This window comes from Mytilus edulis, chromosome 2 (assembly GCF_963676685.1).
Source record: "Mytilus edulis chromosome 2, xbMytEdul2.2, whole genome shotgun sequence".
Taxonomy (NCBI): Eukaryota; Metazoa; Mollusca; class Bivalvia; order Mytilida; family Mytilidae; genus Mytilus; species Mytilus edulis.
Window position 1 is genome coordinate 57,952,018 of NC_092345.1, and position 17,048 is coordinate 57,969,065.

The window sequence follows — 17,048 nt, forward strand, 5'->3', positions numbered from 1 at the left end:
AGCAGTAACATACCTTCTGCCCCTTCGTATGGTGTTTACATATTACAATTGGTATGTTATTCTCGTGCATGTTCACACTATACGGACTTCATATACAGACTGTGCTTCTTACACAGAAACTGCTTCAACAAAGTTATGAGGAGGACAGATTAAAATTGACACTCCGTAAATTTTATGGACACCATCACGAATAAGTTGATCCATACGATGTGTCTTTGACCAAACTAGCTAAGAACATTTTTACCACATGGTAGATTGTGGTTTGTCATTACGTCGTCTAATCTTTTAATTACCGAACGTGACTTATTCCCGATTGTGACTGTTTTGCTGAGTGTGAATTCGCAATACTATAAGACGTGTTACGGTACTTATCTATCCCAAATTCATGTATTTAGTTTGATGTTATATTTGTAATTTTCATCGGATTTTGTCAAATTAGTTGACGTCTTTTCTATTATATTCATGTGTTATGGTAAAGAAAATTAATCACCGCCTTCATTTATTAGTTTTGATTTTGTTCAACGTAATCTGTACGATATTTTATATTTGAAGTTAGATTCAAAACAAACCGGACATATATATAATAAAGTTAATTGCTATTAATTAGTATTGCAATGTGCATTGTGTTTAAATGTAATATCAGTATTTAGTTCTATTATAATCTTAAATCAATCCTATTTCTATCTTATTTTTGAGATATCATTTTTCAAATTTGACGTCATTTTTGTGCTGTTTCAGAAATTCAAATTTCTGCATGACGTAATTTTTTTTGCCTTTTCACCACTTCGTATGTGACGTCATTTTTATGACTTTTTGCGTTGAGGCCTGAATTAAGTCGGGTGTGTCTATTTTCTGTGTTGGTCTTCAATGTATTATATATTTGGGTTTCGTTTTCTGTAATTAGTTAAGACGTCAGTTTTATCATGTAAATCTTTTATATTCATTTGATAAAATTTACTGTTTGCAATAGCATAAATTGTTCTAAATAATAAGGATATTCTTAGCACAAGCAGAAAACCCTAGCCGTATTTTGCAAAACCTTTTTCGACTTTTGATCCTCAGAGCTGTACAACTTTGTACCCTTTTTTTGACTTTTGAACTTTTATATCTGGCCGTCACTGGTAAGTCTTGTGTGGACGAGGCGCGTTTTGACGTAATGCATTTTAAACTTGATGCCTTTTGTTATCTATTATTCATGTGTTTCTTTGCCTAATACGTTCTACTATTTATTTGTATTGTAGTCCTGTATTATTATGTTGTCATTTTAATGTTATATTTAACAATGCCATTAAAGTGCGAGGTTTGGCATGTCACAAAACCAGGTTCAACCAACCATTTTTTTCTTTAAAAATGTCCTCTACCAAGTCAGGAAAATGGCCATTGTTATATCATAGTTTGTGTCTATGTGTGTAACATTTTCACGTTGTGTTTCCGTTGTGTCGTTTGTTTTCTCCTATATTTGAGTGTGAATTCACATTACTATAAGACGTGTCACGGTACTTTTCTATCCCAAATTCATGTATTTGGTTTTGATGTTATATTGGTTATTGTCATCGGATTTTGTCTCATGCTTAGTCCGTTGCTGTGAGAGTTTCATTTTAATATTTTGCGTAGTTCTCCTCTTATATTTAATGCGTTTCTCTCAGTTTTAGTTTGTTACCCCGATTTTGTTATTTGTCCATAGATTTACGAGTTTTAAACAGCGGTATACTACTGTTACCTTTATTTACCATACCCGGAAATTAAGAAGCAATCCTGATGAATTTATCGACCCTTAAAATAAACTTATTCTAAAAAGTTACAAATTCAATACTAGATGCTATTAGATCTTTGTATTAAAAAAATAATAATAAAAAAAAATAATTTTGTTATCAGTCAATTTAAAGCAAAATACATATATGTTTTATACATATGGACTTTATGGATCTACAACCTATCGATACCTGTTTCTTGGCATTGCATTAGATCGTGTTTTCTCTGACTTTTTATGACGGCTTTACACTTTATACATTGGATGTTAGATGTGTATGGATTGATAATTTAGTCTGAGATGCATGATTTTGTGTATTAGTTGTAATTGGCTTCGAAATAGCAGTCAGTTACTGCGAGTACTCTTAGATCTGTACTTATTGTCTTTTTGTTGTTATGGTGTACAAGGACCCGGCCACGTCCACTATGTGATTTGTTCTTGTTACATGTATTTTGATTTGTATTCATCTGATGAATAAAGCCTATATCAACTGATTTATATGGTTCGTTCTTTCGTTGCACTGTAACAAAATTGTCCAAAGAAAGAGGGAGGGCTGGGATTTCGCTAAAAATATTTAACCCCATTGCATTCTGTATGTATGTGCTTGTCTCAATTTAAATCAGAAGCCAGTAATTCAATGGTTATCGTAATTTGCTGTATTAAAACAATCAGGCCATTAGTTTTCTCATTTGAATTGTTTAAATTTGTCTTTCGGGGTCTTTAATAGCTAATTATGCGGTATGGGCTCATTCTTAAAGGCCGTATAATGAGCTATCGTTGTAAATTTCCGAGTCATTTTGTCTCTTGTGAAGTATTGTCTTATTGGCAATCATACCACATCCTCTTTTTTTAATTTATAAATGAATATGAATTTTTTTTTCTATTTTCGTTTGTGTTTTGTATCAAAATATCCCAATTATCTTCCTATTTGATGAAAGTAAATGATAAAGAGTTATTTTCTTATTTTATTACAAAAAAATACATTCTTTTAGGCCACACCCATTCAATTTCTTGTTCTACGGATTTTGTGGACTCCAAAAATTGGGACGAGCGAGCAATTTGAAAATTTTAATAAAAAAATATTTTGTTTGCAATTTTTTTAGGCGAAGCTTGAAAAGTAAAGGCGAGCGATTATAAATTTTTTTTGTAAACATAAAATAGTAAGTTATGACAATATTAGACTTGATTTATCACTTGTACTTTGGCTTTGCTTTAATTTATGAATTATTTTTCCCTGTTTTCCAAGAAATAATTGAATAATTAAATTTGGTCTATGTTTGTGTGACTGACAATGAGACAATTTTCCATACAACCCCTTAATGTTATAAATATCCCTTTCATTGGAAACATCAAAACGTACAAATCGATGAATTTTCCTTTGACAAGTTTGAATTGATTCACGTCTAATGACGTTGACAGTCTTAATTTCATTTTTTTATTCAGATTTTATTTAGACTTTTTAAGGAAATATGAATTTGTGTCAAAGATATTAAAGTAAAATGATAAATTTTTTAGGAAGAAATATAGAAAATAGCTCCTCTTTACGTCACTGATTTTTTGGTATCTTCTTATAATAAAACAAAGAAAGATAAAATTTACTACTCATTCATTGATTTACGTTATATTCTGAGTTATCTCCGTTTAAAATGCTAAGTTGAAAAAAAAACAGTAAAATAAAACTAAACAACACATATTTTATTTAATTAAAATGAAAAATGCAACAAATAAAATACATATTTCTCCAAAATATTTACCTTTTATTAAAAAATATATTGGCCGGTTCTTTTCTGCATTTTTATCATTTAAGTCATGCACCTTAATCATATTATTTAATTTAATTGCAAAAACATGTTTAATACATCACAATCCTTCTAGTATAGTGGAGAATCTGAGGTTTACCCTTAGCTATTCGTTCCATAACAAAAATTAAAAGATGTTTTTAATGTTTGGGCATTCACGTTCCCTTCATATATATTTTTTTATCATTATTTAAATACTACGTATACGTTTAGGTCATTTGACTTTGGGTTGTCTGCAACTCGTTTGATTCTTATGTTAAACATAAATAAATGTACATCCTTCATTATAAACATTTTCATAGACTAGTCACATATATTTCATACCGGCCATTTACGAGTTTGGTTCATTTTTGTATCATGAATTGCTGTGAAGTGGGGTGAGTGGACATATTCCTCTTGTTCAATGAGCTGAGGTAATGGATCATTAATATCCAGTGCAAGGAATTGTGATAATCCTGTTCCTTCAAATGGTGGTCCTGGTTGTATTTGATCCAATATTGATACAATACCTTGTAACTTAGGCCCATGTCCGGGTTAGATTGAATTTTGAATTACGTCTTGGTAATTTTGATGTGGGATCATATCATTAACGGTAAATAATCATGAACTTTGTTTCCGGTTCGTTTGGCGTTTGTCAAAGTAGTTTACATTTCAATATTGTTAAAAGAGCAGTCAATCTGAGAAATATAGCGGTTTTCGACTTAAAAATAATTTGTCAAAATGTTGTTTCAATCAGGTTTTTTTTAATTAAAAAAATATATGAGTGGCGCGTTTTTTCATCAAGCTACAAGTTGTTCAAAACAGACAGCTTGCATATAGATATCACATAGGGAAAAATGTGAATGAAAATAAATTCAGGTCACACCAATTTAATTCCTTGTTCGACGGACCCGCTCGCACCTATGTTTTTATAAAACAGATTAAAAAAAAAAATAATTATATTCCCGCTTCCGGAGATGTAATCATGTCTATTTCCCGCACCGTTTTTTTGTAAATATTATAAAAAGATGAAAATTTGTTTTTAAAATCACAGTCTAACCTGTGTAATATAAATATCTGGGAGAATATTTTTTTCAGCATGAAACCAATTTATCCCAAGTGGGAGTGCTTCGATATAAATATATAACAGCGGAAATATCTGTACAGAACAATACATTGGTTTCTTTTCCCCTTACTTATATTCCCTATCAAAAAAGGTTCGTTGTCAGAATAAAGTACAAAGAACATCTGAAGGATTTGCCTTAACTGCAATTATATTGTATGCTGGCGAATCAACACTATCCATAGCCGCTGCATGTTTATGCACCTTTCCTGATTGATTCAGGGGCCTGTCATACAGCAGTTATCGTTTGATGATGTGGTTCATTGGTATTTTCCCGTTTGGATTTATAAATTAGATCGTTGGTTTCACTGTTCGAATTGTGTACACTAATAACTTTGGGGTCCTTTATAGCTTGCGGTTTGGTCTGGATCGAAGCCCCATGTAAAAGACCGTACTTTGACCTATGTTGGTTATCATTAGGTTTGGAACAACCCTCCCTCAGTCAAGGGATCATTTTGTTGTTGTAAAAGAAAATAGAAATACCAAGGATTCGAATAGTGCTTCTATACAAAACCTTTGAAAACTTAGAATTGTTTACTTAAATAAAGGAGAAATACATCATATTTTAAACAAGAGGGGTTCACTTATTTTGAATAATATTAGATGTGTTAAGGAATATTACAAAATTCCTGGACATGTTTTGACCATTTAATACCTGATAGATATATAGTTCTTTGAGAAAATATGAGCCCTTTTGTATTAAAAAGTGTTTCTTTTACAAAACATATATTATAACTAAATATGAATCAGTCAGGGAGGTTGCATAAACACTGACAAATACAATATTTTACTGTCAATTTAACCGAAATTATCGGAAAGTGCTGCGTGGATTTCTGTTTTGTTAGGTTAGATTTTTATACTTGATTTGATTCACTTACGCCTTCATAATTTATGGTGTAAAATTGATCTTAATTTCAAAAGGGCAAACTTTCTTCATCTATTAAAGTACCGAATTGAATCAAGCGAGTTAACGCTATACATTTCCTCATCAGGTTTACAGGCGTCGAGTTAAAATTTGTTCAGGACATCATTTAGACGACCATTAATTTAATTTCAAAGTGTTTGTCTTCATTTTTCTTGGAGAGTAAATTAACAGCCATTTTGCATGTTATGATTATCCTTTCTGTATCTGTATTTAAACTCGTTTTCAAGAATTTTATCCTGCATGCGGACGGCAAACCCTGTGCAATTTTTAATATGGACGCCGTCAGCGTAGAAACAATTGTTATATTCCTCGGGGTACTAAATAAATATCCGAGAAATATAATAAGGATAGATTTATCAACACACACTAATCAAAGCATTAATAGCAGCAATAAAAAATAAATTAGCAAAATGAAATAATAATAATCCCTAATTTCAAATATTCTAATAATGGTTCTAAAATATGCAGCAAAATATTCATTGTGATATAAAATGTTAGCATTAGTATAAAGACATAAACATAGTATTTTAAAAATTATAAAAATGATAAAGTATCTAGAATGTTTAATTTCTTTCAAGATTTGTCGTGAAATGACTAGATAAAGATAAACCCAAACTTCTGAACTATATCCAAAAAAATGTCATGCATTACAAAGTTTTGCAATTACAGTTTGTTTATTCTTCTTATTACGACTGATTTACAAATACAGAAAACGTTTTATATAATTCTTGTTTTCCTGCTTCGTGTTATAAAGAGGGATAACTCGGATTATCTACCTTGTGAAGAATATTTACCAATCTTGTTTTATAAGAAGATGACGAAAATCAGTCCCGTGACCCCAAATATGTTTTCATTCAATGAAAGCAACTATAAGAGCTATCTTGCAATTTTATATCTTAAAATTCTATCCTATTAGTTTTCTCTCTTTTACACAATTTTTTCAATCTATAAATAATACAAAACATAAAAACTTTGAATAACCTATAGCTTGATTATAAACATATCCGACATTCATTTGTTGGGTTTTATTTTAAGAAAAAATAAATAATTCAAATAATATTTTGACAACTTGTTGAACAAATCTATTGATATATTTTTGGACCCTCTACAAACCTTAACCAAGACATTATAAAACTGTACAATGCCAGGAAAAACCTGACATTATTAAACTGTATAATACCAGGAAAAACCTGCGCTCAAATAACATGTAGTTTTGCATAAAATGAATTTGCAAACTTCAAAAACTTATTCACACCTAATGAAATCTTACCTTGACAAGGGTCTACGTTACACTGTACTGTTTCATTACTGGATCCAAAACAATCATCACCACCGTCTGAAGGCGCTGGATTATCGCAAGTTCTTGTTCGTGTAATTATTCCATCCCCACATGTCACTGAACAAGAGGAATTTATCCACATACTCCACTGTCCAGCAACTTATAACATAGAAGTAGATAAAACAGTTTCAAATGGCCGTACTTTAATAATGGTGACTTATCAATGTAAAATGTTTACAATATAGTTGTAATAATATGAAGGTTGTAAAAATTATTTATCATGAACAAATGTAGGCTACAAATTGCAAATAACCTCTAAGTCAAATGATATGTTTCACTCCTACCCTCGTACTCTAAATACAAATTAATCAATTTTGTAAACTAATCGTTACTTCGTACTCCTAACAATAAAGACAATAACAATCAAAACCAAGGAGTAAACAAAGACTCACAAAATCAAAGGACATTTACATCAACAGTTACAAATAATAATTAAGAAACAACACGAACTCCACTAAAAACCGGGAGTGAAATCAGGTGCTCAATTATTATATCTAAATTTAACTGTGTATGTTGTTTTAGTAACGCCGTTTTGTCCCAGGTAAATGTTGTCTTATCGACACCCTTTCTTCGTTTTTTTTATTACTATCTGTAACATCTAGACACCTACGTTTTATTGTTGTATTTATAGTGTGTCATAGATCAAACTTATTCGTTACATTTGTGTTTACTTGTTTTTGTTTAGATATCTTTTTGATCAAGGTCGGTCATTTTTTTGCTGTTTAATAGTGTGTCTTTTTATGTTGTAATGTTACCTAACTGTCTCAGGTTAGGTGACGAATTGTGCCCGTTAAAACTTCCCCCCCTTTTTGCATTTTATGCACCTGTCATAAGTAAGGAGCTTGATGTTTAGTGATTGTCGTGTGTTGGTGTTTCTCGTTTTATATAGATGAAACTGTTGCTTTTCCAGTTTGAATCGTTTTTCAATTAGTCATTTTGGGGCCCTTATAGACTTGCTGTTCGGTGTGAAAAAAATGACCATGATGAAGTCCGGACTTTAAGGAGATGTGGTACATGTATGATTGACGCACAGTTTAAGCATGTATTCAATTTTCCTGTAATAGTTGAGATCTTAGGAGGGATCGGTTACATAAATAGGATCCCTACTTTCCACCGCCAAACCTGTCCAAACGGGGTAATATTTTTACCTCAATACAAATCTGATTAAACTATTGTAATGACGTTTTGGTCTATTTTACCCTTTATACATGTATACAATGAACGCAATATTTCAAAAAACAAGTAAACAAAAGTATTAAAATATTTTCTCTGAATTGTTTTTGCGGGATCGGCGATAGGTTTGTGAGCGAGTTTGACTTTCCTCACCTATTGAACAAGTTGACGAATCAAATGAATGGATATCAGTCTCTGTATTAAAGTCATAACACATTGCTTTAAAGGTTCCGTCAGACAGACTTGATTGGTTGTGTTTCCAAATTAACAAATCTGTCATAGTGCAACATACAAGCAGATTTCCTGTCAGTTGCCTAAAATATGAAGAAAAATAAGCTTTTACTATTAACTATTTCTGTCTGGTACTTCTGTAAATTGTTAAAATCATACCGCATCTGTTTGTGATGCAATTTAGAAAGATATTTTTAGCTGCCTGCTAAACGTCTATCTATGAATTTTGCTATAACGATACTTAATGTTATAAAAGAGGGACGAAAGATACCAAAGGGACAGTCAAACTCATAAATCCAAAACAAACTAACAACGCCATGGCTAAAAATGAAAAAGACAAACAGAAAAACAATAGTACACACGACACAACATAGAAAACTAAAGAATAAACAACACGAACCCCACCAAAAACTAGGGGTGATCTCAGGTGCTCCGGAAGGGTAAGCAGATCCTGCTCCACATGTGGCACCCGTCGTGTTGCTTATGTGATTACAAATCCGGTAAATAGTCTAATTCGGTAGGTCATATTCATGAAAGGGAAGGGGATTGTAGTTACGACGTAAGGAACATATCCGATATCATTTGTGAAACGGTTATTCCATAACGGTCAACCAACTCGTGATGGCGTCCGTAGAATTTACGAAGGGATGATTTCAACTTCACCATTTGGAACTCTTGGTTTAATAGCTTCCTTGTGAGCAGCAAACCTCTATCAAGAAAATCATGATAGGAAATGCAAGCACGGGAATATCGTATCAATTGGGAGATATATACCCCGTATGCAGGTGCTGCTGGAATGTTGCTACTTAGAAATGGAAAGTTCACAATTGGAAAGCTGAAATCATCTCTTTTGTCGTAAAGTTTTGTTTTCAACCGACCCTCATTGTCAATTTCTAGATGTAAGTCAAGATATGAAGCCGACTTAACTGTATCTGTAGTATCCTTTATCTCTAGTTCGATTGGATAGATGCGTTCCACATAGTCACCAAATTTTGAATTGTTTAGTGAAAGAACATCATCTATATAGCGGAAAGTAGAGTTAAAGGATATTGCTAACTTCTTATCTTTCTTCCTAAGAAGTTCCTGCATGAAGTCAGCCTCATAATAATAAAGAAACAAGTCGACACGAAGAGGGGCACAGTTTGTTCCCATTGGAATGCCGACAGTCTGTTGAAAAACACGTCCTCCGAACGTAACAAATATGTTGTCAATCAAGAAATCAAGCATCTTGATAATATCAGTTTCAGAAAATTTTTTGTTTGAATCAGAGTGATTCTTTACAAAGTAGGATTTATCCCTCCCTAAGACAAGATACTTGTATCTACGTTGGCCATTCTTTTTTATGAAGCAAAGTAATACCAATTCTTTCAATTTGTCTTTTAGTTTGGAATGTGGAATACTTGTGTACAGAGTAGAAAAGTCAAATGTTTTAATACTGTTTCAAGATGAAAGAGAGTTAGATTGTATGTACTCTAAAAGATCTTTTGAATTTTTAAGTATCCACATCTGATTCACGCCACCTCTGTTATAAATTAGGCCCTTAGTTTTTTTAGATTGTTTTAATTCTAATTTCTTGACCTGTCCTTTTAAAGCTGGCTATAAGGTCTAAGTGGTTATCATTGTTGACGGGTGGACTGTAATCTATAATTACTCAATTCCACGTCATTTGAACTCTGATGGGTAGTCTTATTTAAATTTACAGCGGCGCTGTTCCTGCCTGTATGTTACGTTTTTGATTTTTGATTTATTAAATTAAATACCACATCACTTCATGTCCAACATGAATATGGACAACACACGGAAATATTTGAGATATGACGTATCACAAATATAGACGCATATATAGTGTTTTGTACTTCATAAATGTTTCTTTGAAACATTTTTTTCCCTAAGAAAACGCCATTTTTTAGAAAACATCCAAATTCGGAGACTGTAATCGATCCGTGTCTTATACGCTTCGCGCATGCTCAATCGATTTACTGACCGAAAATTTAACTTTATATATCAATATCATAAGACAATATTGAAGATTAAAAAATTTAACTTTTTCATGCACCTTTGTTTTCCAGATAATTAATTTTACCAATTAACAAGTTCCAGTTCGAATCCGATACAGATTCTTATAGTATATGACACACAATTATCTGATCCCTGTTACCTTATCTGTGGGTTTTGTCTCTGATAGGGACACAACCACATGAAGTATTTTAAAAGGACTTGCTGTAAACGTGGGTAACAATTACACCTCAACTTTGTCATTATACAGGGAATAAATGTGCACCTTTTAATCAGCTTGATTACTTAATAACAATACGAATTCTGAAGTGCAGACTAAAAATAAGTCAAAGGTTCTTTAATTCTGTATACGAATAAGTGTCAAACGATAAATTTGTTTAAGTCCCAGTCGCACAGACACGTTTTGGTTATCCCGTTTTGCTGCGTTTTCAAAACATAGCGAAACCGCAATACACATAGCGAATCGTAACGATCCGTACTTAAAACAGCTATTTACGTAGCTATTCGTGGATTGATACGTGATCGGTCCCGTTTGTAGTGATCTGCACAATACAAACGTGACTACAAATAATAACGTGGAATGAACATAGAAAAGCGCAGAAAAACGTAGAAGGAACGTAGATATACGTATTAGAAACGTACCCGATACGTAGTTAAACGTATTTGATTCTAATCACTAGGTGTTATTACGGTTTATTACGTATCTGCTACGTTTCATAAGGTTTTTGTACGGTATATAACGCTTCATGATACGCATTTTTAGGTTTCATGACGTTTTTGAAGGCATTTTACGTGTCTTTGCGTATTACTACATATGCTTCTCTTCTTTTACGTATAATCAAACCAGGTGTTTCTAAAAAGCCCAAGTCACACTGTCACGTTTTGACAGCTAGGTTATAGTACGTTTAGAAATGCTACGTTTCATGTATTTTTTGTCATTTTGTAACGGTCTGTACGTTTTTCTAGGTTAATGCCACGTTTTGGTCTGTTCTTCTACGTTTTGTTACGTTTTGTTACTTTTTTTCGCTTTCGATCTTTTTCATCTGGGCGGCACTGGTGAGTCTTGTGTGGACGAGGCGCGTTTTTGACGTATTGAATTTTAAACCTGATGCTTTTTGTTATTCATTAATCATGTGTTTCTTTGTCTAATACGTTCTGCTATTTATTTGTATTGTAGTCCTGTAATATTATGTTGTCATTTCAATGTTATATTTAACATTGCCATTAAAGTGCGAGGTTTGGCATGCCACAAAACCAGGTTCAACCCACCATTTTTTCCTTTAAAAATGTCCTGTACCAAGTCAGGAATATGGCCATTGTTATATTATTGTTCGTTTCTGTGTGTGTTACATTTTAACGTTCCGTCGTTTGTTTTCTCTTATTTTTGAGTGTAATTTCACATTGCGATAAGACGTGTCACGGTACTTGTCTATCTCAAATTCATGTATTTGGTTTTGATGTTATATTTGTGGGATTTTGTCTGATGCTTGGTCCGTTTCTGTGTGTGTTACATTTTAGTGTTGTGTCGTTGTTCTCCTCTTATATTTAATGCGTTTCCCTCGGTTTTAGTTTGTTACCCCGTTTTTGTTTTTTGTCCATGGATTTATGAGTTTTGAACAGCGGTATACTACTGTTGCCTTTATTTGTTAGGTGTTTCGATAAATACACAGGTCACATGTTCTACTAGGTTTTAATACGTTTCATGACGTATAAACTACGTTTTATAACGTTTCAGTACGTGTTACATGTGTACAGTACGTTCTTATTCGGTTAACTACGGTTGTAGTATGTTTTCCAACGTTTTTGCACGTTTGTTCTACGCTGTATCACGTGTCACTACGCTGCAATAATTGACCTATAAAACGCCGCCGTCATTAACTAATAAAATTCATAGAAAACAGAGATGCAGAGAGGCAGCAAAGTAACTCCAGAAAATCAAGAGACTTCAACAGAGGTTCACTTTATTAATATTAATACATCTGTCATTTCAATTAGCTTATTTTGTTCCTATCTGCATGGTCAAAAAATTTGATTTTATTTTGTACTCAAAGCAAGATGTCAAGAAAAAATTTCAAAGCCTTGGTGGGTACCTAGTCAATGCTTTCCCTTTTATGTTAGTTGCTCTTTTGAAATGTTTTACGCTGCATATTGTCGTTATGATTCCAATTTCCCTCCTACCGGTATATTATTTATCTTTTAAGTGTGTTTTAAACAAGACCGTTCTAATGAGGACCGGAGGTAGTGGAAGGGGTCATGGTGGGCGTGGCAGAGGCCGCAAAGTTAGTCCGTCGCCTGATTATTGATGTTTAATGATAAAATTTGAAAAAATACTTCAACTGTAGCTCTAATGAGAAATAGTTTATCACCTGAAATAACCAATCTGAAAATTTATGAAGTCTTAAGTTATTTTAAGGACTTTCCAACATAAACAGAAAATAACGAACCTCTATAGGTGTATTGGACGATGGCTTTTTAATTTACAACGAAGGTACCGATGATGAAATGCATTTCAGCACAATTTTTTTGAACATGCTAACAGGCACCATGCACTTCTATAAGTACATTCGAGAAAACTAAAATGCAGTTTTTTTATGTGTAACCTTTGATCATGAGTTGGTATTCAAAGGCCAAAAATTTAGAGAAACAGGAATCTTAAATCTCACGACATTTCGAAATAAAATGATAATTATCATTACTTAGAGAGATCCTCGTGCCATCCATCCTCTACTAGGCATAATTAAAAGAGGAATGCTTCGCGTTCAGAGATGTACGAACGATCCAGTAGATTTGCAAACACAATATGCGTTATTTTTCGAACGCCTTATCAAGAGGGGATATAAAAAAAATGAAATTAAAACTGTTATGCAGGAAGTGACTGCAAGACAAAAATTTGATATTGGTATTCTCCGTAGTGTTTTCAAGACAGAACACACACTTAAAGAACAATATTTAAAAACACAGAGATAAATTAAAAGATAACGAAGAGGCAAAACTTTTATTTGATAAAAGATTTCTTTTTGCTTACCGTAGGCATAAAAACTTGAAAGACAAAGTGGCATCTGCAACTCTGGGTAATTAACATGTTGCAAATTATGAAAAAAAATATCTATACTATGCTTGTTAAATTGATAAAAATGAAGAAGAAAAAAAGAAGAAAAAGAGTAAAGAAAAGTATCAGTCAAACATATCACGAGGTGTCGAGACCCTAATATAAATTACAGTATGTTTTAAATAAGTGTCACCATGCAATGACTTGGGCTCCTGACAATAGACATGGCCATGGTCAATTTGTTTATTCTAATTGGTCTTAATATATGTTCGAAACACCTTGTGATCTTACTGTTACTGGGATAGGATTTGACAATGAATTATTGAAATAACTGTGTAACAATAATCCATGATTTGTCAATTCCATCCGTTGTCTGTTAGACTGACAAAATATTGTAGCAAATGGCGGTAAATGTGGATACACGTGAGTTGATTATACGTAGAAGATAAACATGCGTAGTAATACGGATCGACACGTAATAATGCCTAAAATAACGAAATGAAACCTAGTAAACCGTACCCTGAAGCGTAATATACCGTACAAAAACCTAATGAAACGTGAAAGATACGTACCAAAATGTAATAACACCTAGTGATTAGAATCAAATACGTTTTTGTACGTATCAGGTACGTTTCTAATACGTATTCCTACGTTCCCTTCTACGTTTTAATACGCTTTTCTACGTTCATACTACGTTTTTCTTTTGTGTTGACCAATACAAACGGGACCGATTACGTATCAATCCATGTATATAGCCGTATTACGTACTGATTGATTCGATTCGCTACGTATTTTGCGGTTTCGCTACGTTTGAAAACGTAGCAACACGGGATAGCTGAAACGGGACAGTGTGTCTGTGGCTTAAAACCCATTAATTTCTAAAATAGTTCCCCAGTCTATGAGCAGTATGAAAGGATGGAATTGACAAATTGTCGATTATTGTTACACAGTTATTTCAATTAATCGTTGTCAAATCTATCCCAGCACCCCAACGCCATACATCACAAGGTGTTTCGAACATCTTTTTATACCAATTATAATAGACTTATTGAAAATGGCCATGTCAATCGCAAGGAGCCTAATCTATTACATGGTGACACTAATTTTTTAAAAAAAACCTGTATTTTTGTTTAGGGACTAGACACCTCGTGATTTGTTCGACTAATACTTTTCTATACTTTTCATTTTGTGTTTCATGTTTATAAAATTAACAAACACAGTACAGAATATGTTTTAATAGTTTGGAACCTGTTAATTGTTCAGAGTACTGACTCTTCCAAGTGTGCATTGTTGTGTATACCTAGAGAAAGCGAAAAGAGATATTTCTATCAAAAAAAAGTTTTGTTTCTTTTCGTCATCTTGTAATCTATCCAAGTGTTTTAAAATATTTTTCTTTATGTGTGTTTCCTTCGTGAAAATACTGTGGAGAATACTAAGGAAATAGACCGTAGTACAGATTTGGGTTTAACCATTAATGTGTAATATATTTGTTGTACAGTCGCTTCCTGCATAACAGTTTTAATTTCATTTTTTAATATCCTTTTTAATAAGGCGTTCAGAAATAACGCATATTGTGTTTGCAAATCTATTGGATCGTTCGTACAATTCTTAAAGTGAAGCTTTTCTCCTTGACTTTCTGGAGATACTTTGCTCCATTTCTGGATCTCTGACTTTCCTGAATTTTACAAATTAATGACGCCGTTGCATAGGTCAATGATTACATCGTAGTGATACTGCATAGAACAAACATACGAAACCGTAGGACAACGTGCGAAAACTACTTTAACCGTAGTGAACCGAATTAAAAACGTACTGACCCCTTGTAATACGTGCTGAAACGTAGTACAACGTTGTTTACACGTTATAAAACGTATTAAAACTTAGTAAAACATGCCCCTTGTAGTTATCGAAAAACCTAATAAAACGTAGCAATGCATAGACGAACTTATCAGAACATAGCTTAACCTAAAAAAACGTCAGACGGTCAAAAATTGTCAAAAAAATACATGAAACGTAGTATTTCTAAACGTACTACAACCTAGCTATCGAAAAGTGACAGTGTGACTGGGACTTAACTGTTGCAAAATACATGTAAATATGTACGTGAAGAGTGGAGACTGCATTATTTTTCTTCGTTCAAATTTTTTCGCAGCAACTATCAATGTATGGCATGATCAGATAAGTCAGCTGGATTTTCGATACCAACTGCAGGAAAACAGTTGCCGAATTAACGAAGGTGAAAAACTGTCACAATATGTGCAAATAAGGTACCCTTGTCGTATATATAAACTTACATTGTTGTTATAAGTGTTATCGCCTGAAATACATCAGCTGATACCGTGGTCAGATTATTGTCATATACATATCTGCAATTGAAAAATTGATTCTTTAAGATATCACAAATCCTTAAAGTTAACGTTAAAGAATATAACCTATTCGAGAATAGCATGGTAGTATGTACTATTTTACTATTTTACTTGTGTCTTTGTTTTATCGACGCCAATACAGAAACAACATAGTTAAATGAATTGTATGAGCTTGCTTTTAATTGTGTTTTTGTTATATACTTTTGTATAATGCTATTGACAAAAATAACGGGTCATGTTAGTGTTAAGGCTAAAATCAAACAAACATAATCGAGTACCTGAATTATTTACTAAAAAATAGGAATATTTCAACATTTTTTTTTTAAATTGATTTGAAAAAATATGATTCCTTATTAGGGGATTTAACTTCATTTCGTAGTAACTCTGCATATGCCAATATGCGCTTAAACACCTCACATATTTAATATTCAGTAATAATATAACTGCTGTAAAATAACACACAAATGTATGAAAGGTAAATAAACGATGTGTTCTTAATCTAGATGTGTGTAAAACGTAAAATAAAACAACCATAAGAAGGATATTCGTTTTACTTACACATTTTGAAGAATTACATTAGCAGAAAATAACCCTGACGGTAAACTTGTTATTTGGTTATCGTTTAGAAATCTACAAAAACAGAAGTATACAATTCATTCTTTCGTTATGTTTGAATCAAAGAGAAATGTATCGAATGTGATGCTTTCGATATGCTTATTGTTACACAGTTATTTCAATAAATCGTTGGATTACTTTGAAGAATCGATTGCGCACAGCATACATTCCGATATTAAACCAAAACAAACACGTTTACAGTATATATCAACTTATTACTTGACAAAATATATGTAATGCGTAAATGGTTTTATACTCAACCATTGATATTTTCTATTATCGCTATTTTACAAAATTGTCCTTTGATCTTGCTGACTGATAATGTCTTTTCTCAGCGGAGTCGAGTGATATGAAAAATCATCGCTAGAAACTAAGGGGGCACGTGGCGTTTCTAATGAAATTGACATGAAATTGACATGAAATTAACATGTAATTGACATAAAATTGACATCGTAGTCATAGGTAAGATAGCCATAAACAGATTATCATTGGTCATCTCAACTCGATTGCTTTTATCACTTTCGCAGTACCGGCTAAAGCAAGATCATGAATCCCGATGAGATGTTCAAACATAATCTATAAGTACTTAATCTGGAAATTTTATTCACATGAAAATAGTAACTTATGCTCAAAATAACCTGATTAGAAAGAATTACTTCGTGTTATTGTTAACAATTCTTTAG

General features: G+C 32.6%; 1 protein-coding gene across 5 annotated transcripts in view; it reads right to left on the reverse strand.

The window, feature by feature from the left end:
- Positions 1–17,048, reverse strand: part of LOC139512512 (protein slit-like) — a 62,932-nt gene that overhangs the window by 6,903 nt on the left and 38,981 nt on the right. For all 5 annotated transcript variants that reach the window (XM_071300166.1, XM_071300169.1, XM_071300168.1 and 2 more), the window contains exons 5-8: positions 16,309–16,380; positions 15,679–15,750; positions 8,242–8,402; positions 6,847–7,014 (exon numbers count right to left, since the gene is read on the reverse strand). In XM_071300166.1, coding sequence (XP_071156267.1) covers positions 6,847–7,014; positions 8,242–8,402; positions 15,679–15,750; positions 16,309–16,380 — 473 coding nt within the window. The remainder of the gene's footprint in view (positions 1–6,846; positions 7,015–8,241; positions 8,403–15,678; positions 15,751–16,308; positions 16,381–17,048) is intronic.